Source organism: Amphiura filiformis, chromosome 3 (genome assembly GCF_039555335.1).
Source record: "Amphiura filiformis chromosome 3, Afil_fr2py, whole genome shotgun sequence".
In the NCBI taxonomy this organism is placed as follows: Eukaryota; Metazoa; Echinodermata; class Ophiuroidea; order Amphilepidida; family Amphiuridae; genus Amphiura; species Amphiura filiformis.
In genome coordinates, this window is record NC_092630.1 from 40,162,158 (window position 1) to 40,186,680 (window position 24,523).

The 24,523-nt window shown below is 37.2% G+C and overlaps 1 protein-coding gene across 1 annotated transcript; it reads right to left on the reverse strand.

Moving 5' to 3' along the window:
- Positions 1 to 360: 360 nt before the first annotated feature.
- On the reverse strand, positions 361 to 21,691 carry LOC140148365 (uncharacterized). The gene is made up of 10 exons (XM_072170291.1): positions 21,470 to 21,691; positions 17,914 to 17,989; positions 14,151 to 14,245; positions 12,530 to 12,930; positions 11,762 to 12,049; positions 8,581 to 8,787; positions 7,877 to 8,165; positions 2,453 to 2,628; positions 1,626 to 1,915; positions 361 to 601 (listed from the first exon to the last, which is right to left on the reverse strand). Exons 1-10 carry the CDS (start codon positions 21,534 to 21,536, stop codon positions 361 to 363), a joined length of 2,130 nt encoding a protein of 709 aa, XP_072026392.1. The 5' UTR covers positions 21,537 to 21,691.
- Between the last annotated feature and the right edge of the window lie 2,832 nt (positions 21,692 to 24,523).

Sequence of the window (24,523 nt, forward strand, 5' to 3'; positions counted from 1 at the left end):
GAATTTCAGAGAGTACAAAACATATTGGCCGGTTATTTCTCACACAGTGACTAGACAATGCCATATACCTATAACATACACTGTTTGTAGAGGCGTAAACGTTTCTCGGCCCAATCACGGGGCCCAGTATTTGCCCAGCTAAGCAATGTTTGCTGGGCGGCTCCACTCCCTTGTCCCTCTATAGGCCCCTATATGCCCACACCATAGTGGCCCACGCCCACATACCCTTCAATAACATGCAATATCGATGTGTCCGTCTGCGTTTATAGGCCTGCACCCCGGCCTGCACGAGCTTTAAAATCACGATGATGTACCGTAATATCTTGTATCATGACTATTTTGAAGGATAAGAAAATAATCTTATACTAAACATACCGGTGCTAACGGCGTTGACCACTCTGTAGGATTTGCTGACGTAGTCACTGACGGTAACGATTTTGTAGTAAGCGACCCTCCTGCATGTACCTCAACGTTCATTGCGTAATTGGTGGCAGCCACGGCGTTAGATGAGAAGAACAGCGTGGTACTAAGCTTGATTGTAGCATCTGCGCCAGTATTATATCCCATGTTCATTACACCACCCAATTGGAACACGGTATTTCTGAAAGATACAAAGCAGCCTCTTGAAAGCAATCGAATTCGACACAGAGACTTATATTCTATTGACTTAATATGACTGCATTGTTTTGACAATAGAGCTGCGTGGCTCAGTGGTTAAGATCTTTGACACTGGTTTAAGAGGTTCCATCGATCACAGAGGGGCAAAATTTATATTATTAAATTTTCTGCTCTCTCCATTTATACTGCATTTGAATTGTGGGGAACATACAGTGGATGATAAAGACCTCGCAGACAGTTCTGATCAGTGTAACGCCTAGCTGTTTGTTCACCACACCGTGGTCACTGGGCATCATTGGAGAGCAGGTTTTAACACTGAATGATCAACCCATGTTAAATAAGACGTTGCAAGAACGAAACGCCTGGTTGCTGTGGTTTGAATAGGCTGATAAAGGTGCTTTCGTTTAATCACCCGTAAGTCTTGTTGATTTTTAACAAATTACAAGGGTTTTGAACGCGCACTAATACTACACTCACATAATAACCCACATAAGCCTTCCCTTATAACCTATTCTTAAACACTTGAGAATGTTCCTGCAATCTTATTGGTTCTTACACACCTTAGCGCGTGCGTGTCGACGCGATACTAATACGCGCTATTTGAACCAATCGGAGGCGCATAGCAACAACGGGACTGATCGATTCTAAGTCCTAGGTAATTCCTTGTGAAATTTAGGATTTAATTTGATTAAAATTTGATATACCTATGATTAACACATTTATTTGAATTGAAGTGTTTAGAATGAGAATAAAGGTATTGTTTTTAGCCGCTGTCGTGCATCTATCGTCTCATATAACACGCGACATCATTATTTTTGGCGTAAAACAACTCGGCTTCGACTCGTTGTTTTACTTAAAATAATGATGTCGCCCGTGTTATATGAGACGATAGATGTACTCCAGCGGCTAAAAACAATACCTTTATTCTCTAAATATTGACGACGGGCGTTATAATAGGATGGATATAAATATACCAATACCAGCTTGGAAATTATTACAGAACTTACCCTCCTGATACCATGACCATTGTGTCTACTTTATTTTTCCATGCTTTACCGCAAGCAATATCATCATCAACTTGATCGAAAGAGGCAATGGGTGTTGCACAAGACCCCATTGCAGGAGTGACACCATCGGCAAGAAGATCTGGGACAAAGCGAACTTCGACAGGTGCAAAAGTGGTATCGAATGGCACGATGATGGTAACCTCATACTGTACACTCTCACCATAGGCGAGTTGACATGGATCTCCTGCACATGATGCAACAGCTGTGACGTCGGTTAGAGTTGAGCCAGCCTGAGATAATAAATGGAGGAGCATAAAATGTAAAATAAAAGGGCTATTCCATTTGTTATCCATACACCCCTATGGAAGACATGGCATTAATCTCCCATAAGGCGTGGATTTCAAATAGAGTCACCCCATTCGAAATTCACACTCCCTGTGTGGAAGATTCTCATGTCTTCTATAGGGGGTGTGTGGCATAGGGGGTGTATGGATCTCAAATTGAATAGCCCATTACGCTACTTCTGCCTTCAAACATTTTTCCTTTTCACTTCACACCATGAGTTTCCCTTGACGTTTTCTATCTGCCGCAAGGGTGACCTCATATGCAAAATCAATATATTACCTGACCCAGAAGGGTCAATGAGTTATATAACATGTATAAGATAACTTTGTGTGAAAGGTCAGTGAAATAACACATTCTCTGAGGCACTTTTGAACAAAAATGCGCTGATTTATCCAATAACTGTATCTTAAGACGGTTTTATCTAAATTTATCAAACAAGACAAAATCACACCCACAAACTAGGTTTAAAAGTGCAATATTACCGGTATTATCGAGTTGATAGCAGCGGCTGGAGTATATAAATGGGAATCCGAAAGAGTCACTGCCCCATTTTCCGTCACTTCAGCAGTAAGTGTCTGTTGTATCCCTAGTGCTGTGCTTGGGGTATAGGTTATGACATCCAGGGTTATGAGACTGTCCATATTGTTAGAAAGGGCTCCTGAAAGTTAACAAACAATAGATAGGTGCTCAATTAGAAAATTAAAAAAAAACTACTATGAGATGTCACTCTATACAAAACTTGGTTCAACAGAGTGACATTAAGGGTAGACTAGGTATTGTTGGTCGAAGCAACCAAAATAATCGATTTTCATTATCTAAATCAATATATTATTGAAAAATTATAATATTTGAATTCCTCTACACACTCGCTATGAATTGATCAACACAAATTTTGCCAAAGCTCCCTACCATTCGCAAGATGCTGTGAACTACCAAATCGCAACAGTTTAAAATAGTTGCTAACCTTAAATCAGCGGTTGAATTCAGCATGTCTTCGAAAGATATCAATGTGTGATTTTATGATACTAGCCCTGTAAATGGTTTCAAATTTTGACTGATCTATTTTACTCGGCTACGCCTCGTGAAATAGAAAAGTCCAAATTTGACCTCATGATATATTTTGTATTATATCACTCATACATAAATTCTAGACAGTTCATTGGTTGATTACCATTTATCATTTTTACCATCACCCTCTCCGTGTGATAGTCTTTACCATCATGTGCTCTGCCGTAGTGCGCCTGCGCCAAGCCGTGCGCTGACTCTTGGACTCGCCGATTTAGTTATGGGGCGGACCCCAAAGTGTGAAGTATATCACGGCAAAACATGGTGTTATGTTGATGAAAAAATGTTTTTCCTACCTTAAATAGTATTTTAGTAATATTAGTGATATAAAACAAATATTAACTGTCTTAAATTCGTGTAATGGTCGACAATCCCATCTTTCACCGACCATCACACTCATGACCATCACACTCATAGACAGTTAATATTTGTATACTATCACACTCATAGGCATGTAATATTTGTATACTAAACCATTATAGTAATCGATTGTCCAATGCAAATTTATTACCACGCGACTACGGTCGACTAATCGAATCGATAATGACGCTATTGACATGTACGGGTGGAGCTCCACTGACCCGAGTTTTGGGGTATTTTTCAATGGTTTGCTGTCATTTACTCATCAAGGCGGTCCCCCCGTTATTATAAGGACTATGCTAATGATTTAAAGATTGACATGTAGAGAATAAACCATACTTGATTGACAGAAAGTACTAAATTTGTACCTATTACGGTTACGTCACACCCCTCTTCCAAATGCGACCAAGCCAGAGCGGCCCGGTGAAGCAAAATGTGCATTGGAATAACACGGGAGTTTGGATATAGATGGTAGGACTTCTTTCTCATACAAATGTATGGTCCCGCTATTAAAGCTTGCGAGTTGAAAATTCAGATATTTTGAAAAGAATAAGTAATTGACACAGAGAGCAAGTACTAAAATCATAGCTTTTATACTTTTTGATATATGAAGCTAACTAGTTCATCTCCTATATCTACAACACAGCGCTACCAGTAGGGGTCAATTGCCTATTGTGAGTGCCCCTTGTGTTGTGTGCATACATGTAGGCAACAAAAACTGCATGATGGATTCCAGATATCAATTGAATGGTTCAATACCGCTATTCTTGATAACACAGTTTTCAATGGAAAAATAGATCATTTCAACCACGATTTTCTCATATGTGGTAATCTCACAGTGAAAGGACATTATTAACAATTAGAGTAGAAGGTCGAAAATTCCCAAATGACCAAAAATTTCAACATTATGATGACCTAAGACTTTTCTTGTTTTAAACCGCTGACGTGTAAAGACCACACATTTACAGTGTGCCATTATCCTTTTTTTAGACCTGAGAGGACAACTGAAGTGTAAAGACCACAAATTTACTGTGTGCCCTCATATTTTGGGACCTGAGAGGAACACACCGGTAATCGATATCCAGCGGATGAATTTGGGGAAGCGTTTCATCAAAGCTGTAAAATGATACATGAAATAGAAGCATTTGTAAGATTGTAGCTTGAAACTCGTTAGATTTTCTGCCTGACAAATCCCCCGCAGGATTGGCCGCTACTTCTGGCGATTTTCGCATCCTTCGGTGGCTTCTTACAGTTCTTAGAAGTGGATCGTATACATGGTATATAGAGAGTAACTACCGATGTCCCTATTGACTGTTTTGTTCCCCTGCCTTCTAATCAGTAGCGTAGCCAGCGGGGGGGGGGGGGGCAGACTGCCCCCCTGACAAAATATGAACGAAAAAGTGCCCCTCTGACCAAAGGGCAAAGGAAAAGAAAAAGGGCAAGGAGCCCCTTTTCTATCAAAATTCACCCCGATCATGGGCCAAAATAGTGTAAAATACAAAATTTTTACGCGCTGCGCGCGCACATTGTCACAATAAAGCCATTTTCATCTTGATCATGGGCAAAAATAGTGTCAAATTCAAATTTTTTGCTCGCTACGCGCGCACATCGTCCCCATAAAGCCTTTTTTGGAAGCTCGAAGACATGTACAGTCTCTCTAAAAACAAAATTGCATGTTGCAACTGCAATTTTTGTCTTGTTTGTTGGTTTCTGTCTTACTCGAGTAACTTTAATCTCCCCCCCCCCCCATTGATAACATGGTTTTCGATTGCGATGTGGTCAGTTATGGCAGATTTGTTCAGTTGGAAGTTGGCAATGTCCTATTATTTCTGGTGCTCTTTTAGTGTTACTCCAAATGGATGTCCTGTCTCGCCAATGTATGACTTGTCGCACCCTTTGCAACCGATCTCGTAGATGATGTCGACTTTGTCCTTTGGGTGTACTAAAACTTCTTTTGAGTGGTGTGGTGTGGTGTTCTTCTGCTCTTTGTTCTTTTGCAATTCCGCTTGGCCTTCTACCGGTTGTTTCGCCTTGTCAAACGCCCACTTTGGATAACCGCAATTGGTGACTGAATTTTTTATTCTACTTTCTTCTTGCTCCTTATCTTTATTTTCCATCACGATGGAATGCATTCTGTCAAGTGCTCAGTCAGTTGTTCTGTAGTGCCTTTCTTAATAATTTCCAGAACATCATCGACGTAATGACGCCATAGCCGGGGTTTACATTCTAACGACGCGGTGGCGAATGACCTTCTTCTCCAACCACTCCATTAAAACGTTAGCTATTATCGCACTAACCGGACTTCCCATTACTGCGCCGAATCTTTGTCGGCAATTTGGATTAGAAGGCGGGGAGTGGGGCAAAACAGTTAATAGGGACATCGGTAGTTACTCTGTAGACCATGATCCACTAATAAGAACTAAGCTACAGACGGATGCAAAAATCACTGGAAGTAGCGGCTAAACCCGCAGGAAAGTGGATTCCAATTGTCATTCTGAAGGAGCCATCAGCCAAGATGGCAATAGTGGTTTTTTTTTATTTGTCAAGTAGAATATCTAACCAGTGTAAAATGGCAATAGAAAACATGTCATTTCTGCATGTTACTCTGACATTTTGCGCAATTTAGGCTATATAGCTTGGTATTTTTCAGTGATTTGTTAAACACCTGTTTCGGAAACAATTCCTCTTTTTCTTCAAGCATTGCCCAGCTCTAATTAGTAATTAGCCTGGTATCAGGGAAAGTTGAATTATGGGAAGAATGACTGGAATTACGTCACGATTCAAATGATGTATCTTAAGTCTAGACAATGCAGAAAGCCGAATCTTGGACAGCTATCCAGTTACCCCGATAGAAATTGCTTTATTACGTGTGGGATTAAACTGGATTTTTGACCAAGATGATGGTCGCTGTTTGGTAGCAATTGATTTTCGGTAAATCCATAAGCCTTTGCGAGTACACCTAAGAACTCGTCATTCTGCGTCACGCCGCTCCGCGCCGATGCGCACATCGTTTATCGAACACCGTTACTGCGCATTGCAAGTCGGCGTGACGTCAAATGACGAGTTCTCAGGTGTACTCGCAAAGGGTTATGGGATTTACCGAAAAGGTCAAAAGGCGACATTAGCGGCCATTTTGCTTCCTACATGATGTTATTCACGTGTCATAATACTTTGGTACAAAATTACATTAGTTACAAGTTTACAATTTTAAATTTTAAATTCAGCATACTATATATTCTGTAGGAAATCGATGGAATTAGAATATGACGGTGATTGTTGAGGTATTATAATGCCTGATAGAATAAGACCGTCTGGCCAGCTAGTACTCGGTTCAATACCACTAATTATGTATTACACGGGTTTTAATGGGAAAATGGCTAAGTTCGGGTGGAATTATTTCATATTCAGAACTCTCACAGTTAAATGCCACTAATATCAGGTAAAAGTATATGATTTAGATGGCAAATGATCAAAAACTCAACATAGTTTGACCTCAGACTTTTCTTGTTTTAACGCACTGAACCGTGAACACCTTAAAATGGCAGTGCGCCCTCGAAGCTGAAAGTTTACTAAAACCCGAAGCCGTGCGTATGAATTTTGGTACTATTACAACAAAAATGTCATATAATGAGAGAAAATATACCATTTTGAAGCATCAAACCCTAGAAAGCACTTTTTTGGCTATATAACTTGATCAATTTCAGCGATTTTAATGTATAAGTTCTTTTCAGATGCCATGCAAACAAATAGTTCCTCGTCGTATTTCCATGTATCACCCAGGCCTATTAGTGGTATGTAACCATGCGTCTCCGCCGTCATTGTGATTCCAGTCACTCCATATAGTGAGAGAAATCAAAATTTAGCGTGCTGCGAAGCCGGAGTAGACTACGTAATGCTGTAACCATTCGACCCGGCATTACTCTTAACTCTCACCCTGGTGGTATTTAACCTATAGTGCACTGATTATTTCTCTGAGAAAATGTTGGCTCTAAAAAGAGCTTCTCGTTATTGAAGATGCTCGAACGAAGGTCAGTGAATCAGATCAGGCCCACGGTACTCTGTACATACTGATTCTGTACATATCGATTCACAATAGACACAAAATGGCCGCTCAGTAAACGTCGCCGGCTAGGTCTTACTATACGTATATGTGCCATGCATATATGAGAAGAGACCATACCATTATTGTAAAACATTTAAGTAGGCAACTCTCTGCAACTAATTTTATTTCTAAAGGTAATGTAACAATCTATGAAAAAAGAAAGTGAGAAAAGAAGTTTTTGCACTGTCGTTTGCTTTACTTACGTTAGGCATGGCTCTTGCTCTTAGTCAGGTTTTACACAAGGTTCCGTTCTTATACATTGTGCTCAGTTATGCGAACGGAGTGGCGCCTCTTATAATTAAGTCGCTTATAGATCTGACTGCCCCTTGTTTCCTGCCTGCGTGGCATATGGGTTTTTATGAGAAGTTGAAAGGATTACCTGCATAAGAGATAACGTCGAAAGGAATTGAAGCTGCTCCATTATGTCCAGTGGCATTGTCATACGTGTAGGAAGTTGCTGTCCTTGTGTAGTCTACACAGCTGTATCCATTCCCAAAACTGCATACCTCCATTCGACAAATGTTATTTTGTGTTACATCTTCCGTTGAGACTGATACTGACATAGTACTTCTGCGCTGGTATGACAGAATGTCCAAGGTGTATTTATGCGGTTGGTCAACAGCAGGGGCAATTGCACCAGTTAAGTCGGCGGTAGTTGCCGGTTCGGTCTGACGAAAAGCAAAAGCGAAATAAGAATCTTGAAGCGACACAATATTGTATTTCATAACTTAAATTGATTTGTACCATTATTTTCATTATGGACGTAACCAGTTAAGTTGGCCGTGCCTCCGGATTTCACGATCAGAGAAAATAAAGGAACCAACAAAAAAACGATTGCCGCTGGTGGCAAGAATTTTTGCACTACGTCGAAGTTCACTTTTCAAAGGCCGAACTATAGTTAGGATTACAAAAAACGACTGGTAAGAAAGTCTTCTAGATGACTAAACGGTCTCGCCTGTGAAATAGAAACGACTAGGTTTTAATTTTAACTGTTATTTGTAAACTGCGATGATGCGATCGCTACGTTAATGGTCAGATGCCTTAACATGATTAACATATCCCGTGTATTATAAAAAAACGTACCTCGACGACCCGGCTTACAAGAAACCCAAGTTGACCTATCCATACGCGAGTTCCTCCAGAGTATTCAATCCCTGTGCTAAGCCAATATGTATCCCCGTCTTGTATATTTGGCTCATCTATGATGGTCACTGGAAAACTTACTGTAAGAAAAGCTTCACTACCTCCGCCATTTTTGACGATTCCGAGGTTATAAGTTGCCGTGTCAAGCTGATAAAAATAATCAAAGAATGTTATCATTGAATTTAATAAAGTGTTCAAAAGCTCATACAGGATGTCTCAAAGATATTAGTACTAGTACAAGTCACAACCAATTCAAACACACCGTTACCCATTACCAATAATTATAACCTAGAAGTTCAGTGTGTTATTTCTTTTTATGTTAAACATGCATATCTAGGCATTCGCCGTAGATAGCTGGTAGGGACATTTTTACAGGACAGTCAAGTGTAGCCAACAATCGGGCTTATTACCCTATCGGAACCGACTGTAACGAGGTCTTTTATTGTGGTTCATCTGCCCCCGCCTTTACCAGATGAGCCACGAGGAGAGCGGATTGGATTTTTTTATCCTGCGGTAAATTGAATTACGTAACAGCGTTAGCATAAAATCAATGTATTTAGAGTCTGCGTCAACAGTGCACATGGGTGAACATGAGCCGTTTTTGTTCAGGGAAATAAGAGGCTGAAATGAGATATTGTTGTATATTTTTAGGGGGAGGAGAGAGGTCATCGTTTGAATAAGAAATTTATTTTCAAAAATTTTCCGTTCATTTGAGGTTGAGATCATCCATAAAAATTCACATGAATTATTGAATTAAAATTTGCATAGCATTGAAATTTTGCAATTTTCATGCATTTTCAGTACGCACGCGCAGATTATTGTTTGATTTGCACCCGTTATCATCGTACTGAGCATGGAGGTAGTCCGCTCTCACACGGGACCAGTCATTATATTTTAATGTTTCACTTGAGAGATAATTAATATTATTTGTAATAACTGCTTTTTCATTTTCGCCATTTTTACAGAATAATATCACTTCTCTTCAATGAAGTTGTTGAAGTTCACAGACGTCCCATTTCCACTCAAGTTTAATGGCAAGTCTCAGATTTTACTAAAGGCAAAACCAGGATCCAGTGTTTATTCATGCCCAAAACTAGCCATGTGCACCATGTACACGGACGTTTTCCCTTTGCTCTAATTTAAGAAGGTTTGGCAGCATGGAGCTATCATATCCGTGGAGTCACAATACGTAACGCATTGTTCATCTGTGCCGATTTGATTTACCGACAAGCTATTCATCGATAGGTACCTTTTGCTCAGAACAAAATGGTTCCGCCATTAAATCGGTAACTAACCTGATGGCGATGACTCTGTGGGAAAAGGTTGTAGGGACATCACCACGTATCTGAAGAGAAAATAGTGTGCTATATTTCCCCTCCCATGTAGTATTTGTATAAAGTGTCATGATTTGCATAATGAATATGTTTATATTAGCCTATGTCAAAGGATCTACGTGAATCATTGAGAAATACCCGTGGCTGTATGGATCAAAATCACCTTAGAAGTAGTGCTCTAACAGGATTAATTACCATAGCAATACGTGGAAACAATTTTTGAATGCATTGCCATGCGCTATACCTATAGGCTGCACTCATCACCTGTCATGTCTGTGTATATGTGCAATCATATCGCAATACCGCTCTTTTCGAAGACACTAATCGTACAGGTGGGAGTGAAACCTACATGGACTCTGCATAAAGTAAAATTTGCATAGAATTACAATTCAGTACATTATGCCTATTAAATCAATGTTACGATGCAGAGTTACAGCGTACGTCTAGTGCAGGACAATACATTTACAAATTGTTCTCAGATATCACTATGATAATTAATCCTGGTACATCACTACTTCTACAACGTATAGAGGCCGTCAGCGTGACGTCATATGCCGCCATCTTGTGGGTACACGCTGCGATGGTCGTTCGATCTCCATGCGTGAACAGCAAAATCATCGCGTTGATGCGTGGTAACAACTGCGTGGCAAGCTTCGACCTGCGCGTAGTATCAGACGCATGAACACGCGTATCATTTTTACCCACAAGATGGCAAAAGGCTGACGGCCTCTATTGCGCTAATCCTCATATTAATTCTCAATTTCAGTCTTCTTTAACCCTAACCGTACAAAAAAACACACATACTGCAGTTACTGTTCATTTCCTATACACAATACACAGTACTCTCACCATTGACTCGTGAACTCTACAAACAGTGTATGTTATAGGTATAGGGCATTGCCTAGTTAACGTCACTGTGTGAAAAATAACCGGCCAATATTTATAGTACTCTCTGAAATTCTAGCAAATATAGTTTTGTAACATGTCCTAAATGTTGAGCTAATTTAGGTGTTTGAAAATATTCGCACTTTGGTGTTTTAGGAAGGAAGGGCACGGCACGGCCTGCAATATTTTCTGTGTAAATCGAATGCATCTTTTACTGACTATCACTCACTTGTGTAACGCTCTCTTGCGAAGGGCATTAAAGCTAAACCACTTGAAGAAATTATTTTCAAACCGTGTTAAGTCTACAACCATTATGTGTCTCATTTTCAAGAATGCTGGTTAACAATATGCAGACTATTGTCTTATTTGGGAAACAAATTATTGTTACCTTGCGTTTGCTTTATAATCGTTCACCCAACTGAAACTATAATACCAGCTCATTGCAATATCGCACAGGTAAAACAGAAACATGTGTAGTGTGGATTTAACCAGAGAAGATCTGATTTAACCTAGTTGAGCTGTTTTCAATGAGTGTTATCTTGGTTTAATAGCTTTTAATGGGGTTTAAGTCCTGCAAAGGTCGTGGTGAATTTTACTGTAGACATAACTGCATCATGACTTCCAAAAGCATATGCACGGACAGGTATCCCACGTGATGCGATTGCGTCATCATACGAACAGTCATATGGCAACGGAAGGTTTGGCCGGGCAAGCTACACCCCCGTGGCAAGGTATGCCATCGAACGTCTCTGGCACCCGAGGGGTCGGTGGCAAAACCGCACCCGAGAAAAAAAAGTTTTCTCTTCTTCTTTCTTTCTTCCTTCATTCTTTCCTTCTTTCCTTCCCCCTCTCCAAAAGCAAACTAGCAAAAAAATCCAATAAAATAAAACATTGAATCTTACCGATATACGGAACCCTGATGTATAGGACGACAAAACCGGTGTTACATTTGCAGTATCAACTTCCAGTGTTCCTAAGGTAATTGGGGTTGGTTCACACAGTATTGCAAAAGTGCCATCGATGTCATCCGTAAATATCTCAACAACGACATCCGCGGCATAAGAATTTGCTGGAATCGTTGCTTTAAATATAAGGGTGAATGTATCGCCTGGTGTCACCGTTGTAATGGCCGCGTCTGCCGGATCCATTTCTAGTGAGCAAGCCAAGTCCCCACTGATAGGCGTCAAACCCTAATGAAAAACAATTGAATATCATGTCGCATCAGAAATTGCTTAACTGAACACTAGTGATACATTCTGAAAGTAGTGTTTACGCTATTATACCCTTTTGTTTATTATATAATAAACAGAAGGTTGCCGGTTCGAGTCACGGCTATGCCATCGTGTTGTGATCTTAAGTAAGGCACTTTATCTCAATTACTTCTCTCCACCCAAGTGTATAAACGGGTACCGGCATTCTTAGATGCAGGGAAATCACTGTAAGACTCGTTGTGCCCACGGTTGTAGAGGAGGTGTGGCGGCCGCGATCCCACACATCAACATTTTACGTTGGAGTCTGGCGTAATCGCTGATGGTGATGGGCACTCCGTCCCGTAAAAAATTATCATTTATCTTTTTCTTACCTTACTATATTATACGCTTGTATTTCTATTTGCAATACTATACTAAACAGAACATTTGCTCGTAAACGTGTTCTTTCAATTAACATACCGTCACATCAGGAACAGCGCGTAATTGTCTAGATTTTACGATAGTATTCCACTTGTTTGTTTCCACAACAACCTTCAGAGTTACAGGCGGTCCTTGCAAACCATCGAGATTTGTCACGGAGACCTTATACTTATATATCCCAGGTGACAAAGGTCCATCATCCTCCAGATGTATGCTACCTGATGCAGGATTAATGCCTAATTTGGGGGCATTGCTGTCCATAGTATCTAATTTAAAGTACATATCGGCACAAGAACATTCGATGCCAAAGTCATCGCAACGAGATCTCTCGGCGTCACGGTCATTTGCAGTAATATTAATGACATGCTCTCCCTTTTCGGTGTCTGGTGGAATGGGAGCCTCGTAGTGTGGCGCATCAAAAGTGGGAGGATATCTGTTGTCTGCAACAAACCAAATGATGGAAGAAATGTATATATGACTATTATAATGATGTTTCACTGAGGACAATGGCATCAGATGTAAGAAAGAAACGGAACGTAAAAGCGGGACAAAATCTACAAAAATACACTTCCTCACAAACCAAGTACATGTAGTACAGTTTTTACGACTAGAAAGTAAGCAGGTTTTATTGCACGTAATCAATGATGTATACTGCTTTCTTTCCTGCAATCTGTATTTTAAATCATTATAGCTGACGCTTTCCTACATTGTTTTTTCACACGTTAAGCATGTTAAGCAAAGATATGTATGTTGTATTTTGGCATGGTAAATGGTAATAATAATTTTGATATAGCATCAGCTAAATATCAGTAATAAAAGCTGAGCAGTGCTTGAAAAAAGAGAGGGGACTATTTTTTTGCATGGCATCTGAAAAAGGTGCTTAAATCACTGAAATATACCAAGCTGCAAAGTCAACAATGTGCAAATATCGGAGTAACATAACAGAAATGACATGTTTTCTGCCCATTATTATACAGTTTTGATGAAAAGTCACACTAATTCATCCGCTGCTCATCGATTTTAACACCGTCACCAATGGGCTCCAATTTGTTCACAAAAAAGAGGGCGCACTTTTAAATTATGGTCGTTGCACTTCAGTGCTTTAAAACAAAAAAGTCTCAGCTCATGCATATGTTGAAACCCCGGGGGTCACTCCCATTGTGGCCTGTACACCATCCACGATTTAAAAAAAAAAAAAAAACACGCGTAAAAAGGGTATAGGGTTTTTCGTGGGTAGGCAAGATACGCGCGTATCGTGTTTAGGGTGTCAAAAACATGAAAAATCGCAAAAAAAGGGTAGCAAAATTGCAATGGCTAATACGCGGAAATGAAATTTAGGGTATAAAATTTGATGCAAGGAAATTTAGGGTGTGAAAACAGGCGAGTGTTACCTGTTTAGGGTATCGTTTTAGCCAAGGGCTAAATCCTTGTTTAGTGTGCTTTTCAAAAGTTGATTATCGCGGATGGTGTACAGGTCACAATGGGAGTGACCTGTGTTCATTTGGGGATTCCCGGGGATTCACCTTCTACTCTTAATTGATAATAATGTCTTTTCACTGTGAGAGTTCCATGTATGAGATTCTTATTTTTCCATTGAAACCTGTGTTAGGCTATAGAGAATTTATGGTATTGAAGGTATTGACAATAGTTAGCACCTTACCCGTTTCATTGCAAAATTTCCCCGCCCAACATGGATGACAGGTACAAGATCCTTTATCTGTGCAATCGCCATGGTAACACAGCTGCTCACGTAACCTTGGTATCAAAAACATACGAGAAATACATATTAAAATCGATAAGGAGTTATTGATTTAATCATGCTTAGTCTCATTTGTGAATCGATTTGATTGATTCAGATGAGATAATGACAAAGAATCAACAGTCAGGATTAATATTTAAAAATATAATTTATCCTATCCAGCGTCAAAATTTAAGAATTTCGTTTAGAATTAATGTTAGAATGTGACCAAATGCAACCATCAAATTGCTCTGAAATTTTGGCACTGGAGTTGACCAGAGTTGACAAAGATTGAGGAAACAAACATTGACAGTATCGATTAGACCCTCGATGTATTGACAGTCTTGCTACCGGCATTGCCGATACAATGGCATATTAATTAGGTTAATGAATGACAAAGCGTCACGTTTCTAGGCAACATGGTGCTTACAATCATGCATGCAGAATAATAATATTTGGTAAATGGTAATAATATCACATTGATCTAATTCGTAGTTTATATGATTAACCGAATGTACAAAAAGGCAACATACTACACGTGTGCAATTTTTGGTATAATATTTTTATTCGAAAATGATCAAATGCTGTATATAATTTATTTGAAATGTGTAAGGAAATATAAAATATTTACATTACGTTCATAAAAGCGTGTGTATAACCTTATAAATCACTCGATAAAGTGCATAGCTGCCGACAATAATGAAGCTATAATTCAAAGAGATTCTACCGATTCTTAAGGGCTGGGGTATGAACGTTTGGACAGTATTTATTGTGGGACATCAGCATCAGACATATCGAATTGCATTCTGAATACGAAGAATGTCATTCTGATATCAAATAATTTTGATTTTTGAAATTCGCAATTTAATACACATTTTATGGCAAATCATTAAAATTGATATTTTTGATATTTAACAGTACTTGAAGTAAACTTTATAAATCTGATGATTTATACTTAAAGTGTATATGTAGGTGGGATGAAAAGCCGACGATCAATTGAAAATTTTGACCTTTCGCATTGAAGATATGGCTTTTTTTCCCAAAACACCAAAAAAAAATTAGGTCTTTTTGGGAAAAAATCCATATCTTCAATATGAAAGGTCAAAATTTTCAATTGACCGTCGGCTTTTCCTCCCTGCTACATACACTTTAAGAATATGTCATTAGATTTATATAATTTACTTCGAGGACTGTTATATATCAAAAATTTGAAAAATATCAAATTTTTATAATTTGTCATAAAATTTGTATTATATTGTGATTTTCCAAAAATGAAAATTATTTGATATCAGAAAGACATGCTTCGTATTCAGAATGCAATTCGATAGGTCTGAGGTGCTGCTCATGTCCCACAAAAATACTGTCGAAACGCAATAAACGCTCATTTTAGATCCCTTAACTTGCGTTGTATAATTTTTATACAAACACTACATAAAAGTATTGCAACATCGCTGAAAAACAAGAATTCGACAAACGGTATGTTGAGCATTCATCCAATATCCTGTAGATTTCACACTGTTCTTTGCATGATATGATTATGACCAGACTAATCAACTGGATGGATGGTGTCACTTACATGATGCGAGTTTTCCAGTGCTTACAATGGCGCCAAAGACGGATATCCGTTTTAACGCAGAGAAGCAGTGGCGTAGCGACGAGTAGGCTTGGAGGTGTGGGGGCACGCGCCCTGCCTGGGCGCCATCTTAGGGGAGCCGAATTGACCAATTCAACATCGATTCTGCTCCCCCTCCATGCGATAAAAGTTATGCGCTTCGCAAGCATTTCAGCACAAATACTCATTTGAAAGATCAATGTAAGATCGAAATTCACTTAGCTTCATTATAACCAAAATCACTTAGTGGTATCTGTGCAAATTTTCGCATATTATGTATCCTTAACCCCGGGCGCCACAACCCCTAGCTACGCTACTACAGAGAAGAAGATTCTGAAGTCCACAAAATGTCCAGATGAGTCCCTCAGACCTTGGAGGATCGACCAAGCGGTGTCCTCTAAAGCTGTTGATTTCTCCCGGTGATTTCTTCGACCATAACATTCGCGAATCATTCTCCCACTACCATTTCCCTGATAGGTTGCAGAAACCAGGTAAACTATTTTGTGACCATTTTTAAAGCACCTGGATATTTTCTGGACTCAAGTTTCATCCTCTCTGCGTTCCAACGGATTTCTGTCATATCGCCATTGTAATTACTGTAGTAGGCCTATGCACATGATGTCAACAGATTAGACGCCTTCCATTCCATTGATTAGACTTATCTTAATTTAGACTTCTCCGTAGTCCACTTACCCATTTTGCATACTCTGGCTATTACATTTAAGCATAAAACTCTGATTTATATTGATTTGTGTGCAACTGATAGATTTTCACATCTGTATCTGATCTTTTCAGTCACCGCACTCCCTCTGTTTGTTAGCTTCCCAAGTGGACTACTGACTTTGCCTTGCGGTAAAGATTTTTAACACGGGACTCTATGGACAGTTAGGCCAATTTCTGGCCTAACTAAAATTGGCCATGATGTAATGCATCTTTAAATGGATCTGCCTTGTGATTGGTCGCCCATATCTCGCTATGGTTTAAATCTTCTGGGCCCGCGCCATTACCATTAACTACACCGTACACAACTGTCTGTGGTATTTGCGGCGCTTTTGTGTTGACGCGAAAGTTAATCTCTCATCAAACATCTAGCGCGTCTTATACTATACCATGCTTAGTACTTGTGCTTAATGGACTGATAAACAAGTATGCTTGACAGTGTGTTTTAGAGAGCAAAGTCCAGGGGGCAAAGTTCTGCTTAAAATTCAAAGTCCATAGTCGGATTTTCGTGGTTCGCTATCAATAAACTGGTAGATTCCAAAATCAGAATTGTTCAGTATTAAAGTGAGCCATTATAATTATGCAAGATAATGTTGCATTCAATTACTTTTATTGTCACTAATCATCTGATATTCTTAATTCTTTATGACCATTTTACTATTTAATACTTTAATTTTAATAAACAGTATAATTTTGAGTTCAACGAAATGGGTTCATCATAACTAATAATAATATATTTTTAATAAAATTCGACTATGGCATAGTCTAATCTTAATTGTGTCATGCAAATAACATTGCTATCTAGCACATAGTGTGAATTCGACAGGATGACGGATTAATGACAAATTCTTCTTTATCAGCAATGTTGCAATACTTTTGAGTAGTTCAAGCAAAAATGTCTTAAGGTGGTACTACACCCCTTGCAAAATGTGTGACTATTTTTGCATTTTTCTCAAAAAAAATTATAACACACTGGTAACAAAGTTATGTAGATTATAGGGGCAAGGAATCCAGTTACTATACTGGAATTCCAGTGACTCAAGACAAGCGGTATGTTATTTATGATAAGAAAAGAGGTACCGCTAGAATGTACCTCATTTCTTAATAATGAACCACTTGTAGGCCTAATCACTGAAATTTCAGTGAAGTAATTGGATTCCTTGCCCCTATAATATATACATAACTTTTGTTACCATCAGTGTGTAGTTATTTTTTTTGAAAAAATCAAAATTAGTCACAAAATTTATCAGGGGGTGTAGTACCACCTTCCTAATTACTCAATAGGCGTAAAAATCTCTTTCTAATTTTGATTGTAAAATACTGTTTTGAAATCATGTAAATGTATATTCTTACATTGTGCAGTCGTCAGTGGCACAGTTATCTAGCATATTCTTACAAACATGGAACTCTTCATCTGACGTGGAATACACTGAAATTAAACAGAATTAAAGAACGATTAAATAACCCAACTTACATTATCCTTTAGTAATGCACGCAAATGACTAATTAAATCACAATAAATCGCAAAATCATAAATTCGTCATTCGTCATTCGTCGTGCAATGTCTTATTCTTTACAAATTGAATATTATAAGTCATGAAAATATGTTGAAATGGTGATGCAAATTAATGTGAAATGATATTACTGTTCTTTTAGCATTATAAATACATAATTTCAGTATTATTTTCCTTGAATAAAAAGAATTATATCTTGTAGTACTTATTTTAGTTAGTCGCAAATTAGTCAAATTGGACTAACTTACGTTTACAGTGATATCCTTACCACCAAACGCTATTTCCAATTTCAGACGTATGGGCTACTTCGCCTGTCATAGCGCTATTGGGGATCTCCATAAACGTATCATGCATGACGTAAATTTATAATCGGTCAAAAGATGGTCAATTTCTACACTAAATTTAAATTTTGTTGACTAAAGAATTATCACAGGTTGTATATGTGACATTGATTTTATTTAATAGATAACTATTCAGGTTAGCTTTCAATCATATTATACTGACACATTTTAATGTGTCAGTATAATGCAGCGGCAGTTTAAGGCAGCGGTTCCCAAACATTTTTACAAGCGACCCGATTTTTGCCCGACTTAATATTTTGTCACGACCCACAAACTATTATAGGGGTATATCAGGTGGTATATACCATCAGATGTCCAGAGGTAGAGGACGGGTGAATCCAACGTTGAGTGAGTCGTCCAGCTCATTACACTTATTAGTACAAACTTTACAAATGCAAACGATTCGCACACAAAATTTCCAACTCCAATGTTGAATATTATAAAATGCGATGCAATTGTGAATTTAGCTATACGCTAACGCTACAGCTTTAGAAAACGCAATTTATAGTCAGGGTTGTTAAATTTTCGTAAATGTTAACGTTTGTAATGCTAGCTTCATGATTTTCTTTCAGAACGGTTTTGCTCGCGACCCTTTTTCAAATGAACCGCGATCTTCAAAAGGTCGCGACACACAGTTTGGGAACCACTGCATTAAGAGTTCGTTCTTTGGCATATGCACTGAGTTACACTGTATTGCTTGTTTTCATTTATTGTTTTTCTCTGTTATAGATATCATATGTGACCTTTTTCAAAGCGCACTACATTTAGGCATACAATTTATATTTATCACAATGCACTGTATTTCTTAATTAAGTTGACTACGTGTATGACAATCGATTAAATAACATCAATATACAATTAGTGTAATTATTATTATCGTAAATATTTCAAGCACGTTCACAAAATGTCTTCATTTTGGAGATTATATTTTTAGAAGCAAAATATTCCTGTGTTACCATACATGTAGCATAATAGTGAATTTAGGAGTTGTTTTTGTGTGATTTGGAGGGGGTTGTTTAATATTACCAACATTATCACCAAACAATTACAGCTAGGATTAGTGTAAGATTAATGTATAATAAAGATATCCAAAAGACAACGATATACAATAGAGTGCGTTCTGCAACACAACATAAGTGGACCAAATGAAATCATATGTTTATATACATTGATGTATATATATCTACATGTGAGAATGAAAAGCACCGTGACGATTACTGATTATGTTTCCAGTAATATTATATATACAATCCGAGATAATAATTTCACATTGTCTGCTTCGAATGTGTCATACTTATGACAGACTATATAACATTTTTCAGTGCCTTTTCATAAGTAAAACATGTAAAATATCATTTAAAGTGCGTTCCTAAGGTGTGTTGCAGTCGAACCATCTTTTGTATTTAGCCTAAGCGCAAACCGACGAAACAAAATTCCAGCCATAAATTTAACATTTTGACAATGACAATGAAATTCAATTTGTTTGTACTGGAGTCATTGTTGCATGCAAATATGTATATTCACTTGTGTCTATTTGTACCATTTTGTTTCTATTGTCTGACTGCGACGAAAGCAAACCTAGTTCGATGACCGCGGCAGCTTTTGTGCAAACAGGTTTGATCATGATTGAATAATTATTCAGAACTATTCTTAAAATATTTCACTATAACTATGATGATATTGGGGTTCCGTCAAAGTGTAATGACAATGGATGGTTTGGATATTAGAAAACGATGTCGACTCATGTTTTATGATATGGGCAAATATTTCTCTTTGTTTGAGCCAAATTGGATATATCAGTTTCACAATACATTGATTTTTGTTTATTTATATCCTATTATTTTATCTATACAGTTATCGAGCCATCATGTAAGGGCTACCGCATGTCTTCCTATACATGCAGATAGACTCATGTAATTTGATGAAGTCATAACAATTAAGAGTCTTTATATTAAAAGCAATATTGATATCAGCGTAGACTTTCCGTGATTCGGATCGCCGCACAAAAATATTCCAGGTAGTTTGAGTACAACGTCCATTCTATTGCAATATGTAACTTACCAATATTGCTGACCATATGCATAAAGGTTCATGCCAGTATCTTCATTTTGTATATTTTAACTTGGACAACTAGCCAATTTCTGTAGCTAAATATTTCTCAAGTACGCCTATTCTAAAATGTACAATGTTATACTCGTCATAATATAAAGTTTCCTTTATTTTTTTGCAATAAGCATGGTAGATGATTAGAGCAAAGTTACCACTGAGATCTTTTGTTGAGTTGCGCGAATTTTTACACGAATTTCAATAAAATATCGACAAGAATTACATATTCACGAGCACTTTTGTTATTTTAGCAACTTAATTAAAGGTACATTTAGTGATCCCAGCGAAAGTGTAAAAAATTGTGAATTATATATTGCTTAAAAGTGAAGGATAAGTCATTAAAATTGTGGATAGATATTTTTGAAATGAACAATTTGGCACAAAAACGAGGAAAACAGCTGTAGTGACAAAGTTAAAGCCCCATTCAAATATATATATATATCTAATTTCTCTATTCAAGTAGAGATGTTACAATTTCATGTAAAACTTTCGGCTTCACCACTAGTCAATTTAAAAAAATATTTTAGACCAAAAATGGCCATTTATAGCTCTTTTCAGAACTGTTTTCATGTTATACCCGTGACTTCAACATCAAAAGTTTTGAGCTGAGACGAATTGAAAAAGGAGAGATATGGTTATAGCCTTTATTCTCTTTATAAAACAAAATAACCTAATGCGACATGTAAAGGTTTTCACAGAATACATCACATACTGATATCATAAAAACATATATATTCCTCTTACTTATAATAATAACATTTATTTACAAACCGCACAAAAGCACTCTTTATACACTAAATATGACGGCAAAAGAAAAACAAACAAAAAAACCAACCGTCATTTAAAGTAATATAACAAAACAATCAACATCTAAGTAATAAACAAGAACCATACTATAAGATTCCGTTAGCCGTGTATAATGTAAACCCTCAAATTGCATAAACTTACCGCATCTCCAAACGACCGTCAGGAAGAAAATCCACATTTTTATATCCATACATCGAAAACCTGCCATCTTGTTTAACAATATATTAAAAACATACACATACAATAATAATTTAAGTTCCGTAGTCACGAAACAGCTTATTCCACAGGTTTATTTACATCGTCAATAATAAAAATGTTGCGATATTTTTGGTAAGAAAGTACTTATTGTTCCAGAATTATTATAATAGCGTGTGACAAAACACATCTGTATGATAAGATTGACGTACTATTGGCCTATTGCTTCGCATTGCCGTGTTTTTCTGCTAAGACAAAACTCCGTTCACACCGACAAATTTTGCTTGAAACAATTTCTGAAATACCTTACGTAAAAGTGCCTTTTATTATATCAGCAAATTGTAAGATTAGTATTTTCTTCAAATTTATTGATCGCTACTATAAATGAAGAATAACGACAAAACTGAATCTCCAGTCCTATTTTACACAAGTTTTATAATTACAATTGTCAAGTTTACGACAAAATCGTATTGTGCAGAATTTCGCCTGATGAATGTGTGAACACCGTTTTTAATTTGGATAAATTTCTCAAGTCAATTTTCAGAGACACGATACAATATTGGTAATAAAGGCACACTGGAGCTAGAAATCGATACTACTTGTTGCGCATACATTACAATGACGTTGAGAGCTTCAAATGAGCTGGCTGTTTTAGCCTTCATTAATATTGATTGAAAATGTGTTATAAGATATCATTAACCGATTGATTTTAATATTTCAAAATAAATAAATGTTGTTTGGTAATAAACTGTATATTTCGCTTTATTTGAATTGCGTTGATTAATAAATCAAATAAAATGTAAGCAGGATGAAGGAAAAATGGAATCGGAAAGCCAGATTCAGCACTTTTATGGCGGACTTTTATCTTGGGTTCTGTACTTTTATCATATTAAAGCTGCCGATCTGATTTGAATTTGATACTGTTCGACACTCCTTGATTGCTTGGCAAAGGTAGAAGTAAGCCGGACAGAGATGAGAGACTCCTAAGTTGGAGTATTCATCAGCAGCTTGGAGCCCATACGCCAGTGGTCAAGTGAATTCCTTAGAATCTGTGCAGCGTCAGGCAGCTCAGTTTGTCACCAACAACTTTTAAAGGACAGACAGTGTTACTGAGATGCTCCAGGATCTTCAATGGGATTCTCTATATACTCGTAGGCTGCTTTGACACAATGTTCTATGTTTTACAAGATCAAACATGGACTTGTCAACATCCTCTTCCCGAGTTGTGTTATTCCATCCAACCGACCGGGAAGAGTCTCCAACATCTGCTCCTACCAGAACATCCAGGTCAGGGTTAATTCCTACAGATTCTCCTACTTCGTGCGTATCATACCTGTTTGGAATAGGCTTCCTACATCTGTACTGTGGTGATAGCAATTAAAACAGAATATTTGATTTTTTTCTGGTTTTTCATTTCATAAGAAGTTATAAAGTATCTTTTGAACATCATCAGATAACACATTTCCATTCACACAATCTGTGGACATTAAATAGGTAATTTGTGAAATACCAATACTTTTTACTAATACGACTTTTCCTCTAAGTGTTAGATCTCTTTGTCTCCAAATATCTAATTTGAATATTATACTCATCACATTTTTTATTACATAACCAACAAATAAACCCAATATTTTAACAGGTTCCTTGGTTGCTTTAATGCCATAAACAGACTAAGATTTCCTATCTTCATCAATTCCGTTTTCTCCTAATTTATCTTCAAACCAGCCAACTTTCCAAACTTATCTATTTTATCAGATTTTCTACAGATTTCGAGTCGGATAGAAAAAAGTAGCATCGTCTGCAAAAAAAAAGGAGCACTTAAGCTCCACTCCACTTGGACGTTTTATGCCATTAATATCCTTACATTTCAAAGTTACCATTTCTATCACACACACGAATAATGCTGTTGATAAAGGGCATCCTTGATCAAACCAACCAGTTTGATAAAGGGCATTTGATAAAGGGCATCAGATCAAACCAACCAGTAGAAAACCCCTTATTTATTACACAACGTTTATATTTTAATATAAAAAAATGAGGTTTTTTCAAGGTTGCCATAAGAAAACTCCATTCAACGGAATCAAAAGCTTTCTCCAAATCGAAAAAAAAGCAACATACTAGGAATGTGGTTGTCATTTGTGTACTGCAGCATATCTTCAACTAAACGAATGTTTTCTCCAATATATCTACCTTTGACAAAGGCTGTTTGATGATTACCTATATAATAGGCAACTTCCCAGCAAACACAAAAACGATTTTAAAACGTTATTTTATAACATTAAAATGTCGGGTTATATAAAGGTCATGAAATCGTTTTAAAACGTTTTGTATGAAAACACACTACAACAATATTTTTAAAATGTTTTTGAAATGTCATTGTAAACTATTTTTGCAAACATTTTTGGTCAAATATTTTGTCAATACTTACTTAAATAACATTGTGTAAAAATATTTGCACCCAGCAAACACAGAAATGTTCTTAAAACGTTTTTTACACAACGTTTTAATAACATTTAAATGTCGGGTTATATAAAGGTCGCGAAAACATTTTGAAAACGTTATTGTAAATATTTTGGGCAAACATTTTTTTTGCAAAATATTTTTTCAACCCCAAAATAACAGTCTGTTTAGAATGATTAGTACAAAGTTTTCAAAAATGTTTTTGGAATGTTAAAACGTTTTTATACCCTTTATATAACCCGACATTTAAATGTTTTCTGTAAAACATTTGTGTTTGCTGTGCAGTAAATTACCAACAAATGTTATTTAATGTTATGAAAACGTTTTATACCATTAATGTACCCTTTATATAACCCGACATTTAAACGTTTTCTGACAACCTTTTATAACCTTTTGCGAATGATGTCGAAACGTTTTGTGTTTGCTGGGTTGGTAGTACACTTTCCATTTGTTTGGCAATTGCCTTTGTACCTATTCTGTAATCGATATCAGGCTGGTCGATATTTAATAATGATATTGGACGCCAATTTTGATAAGCTT

Bases quoted from the DNA above. Each gene is read 5' to 3' on its own strand.
- LOC140148365 (XM_072170291.1), bottom strand. From the start codon at position 21,536: ATGGCAGGTTTTCGATGTATGGATATAAAAATGTGGATTTTCTTCCTG. The intron at 2,629-7,876 runs GTAATCCTTTCA...GTTAACTTTCAG, and splicing joins CGACGTTATCTCTTATGCAG to GAGCCCTTTCTAACAATATG. The intron at 1,916-2,452 runs GTAATATTGCAC...TTATTATCTCAG, and splicing joins CTATCAACTCGATAATACCG to GCTGGCTCAACTCTAACCGA.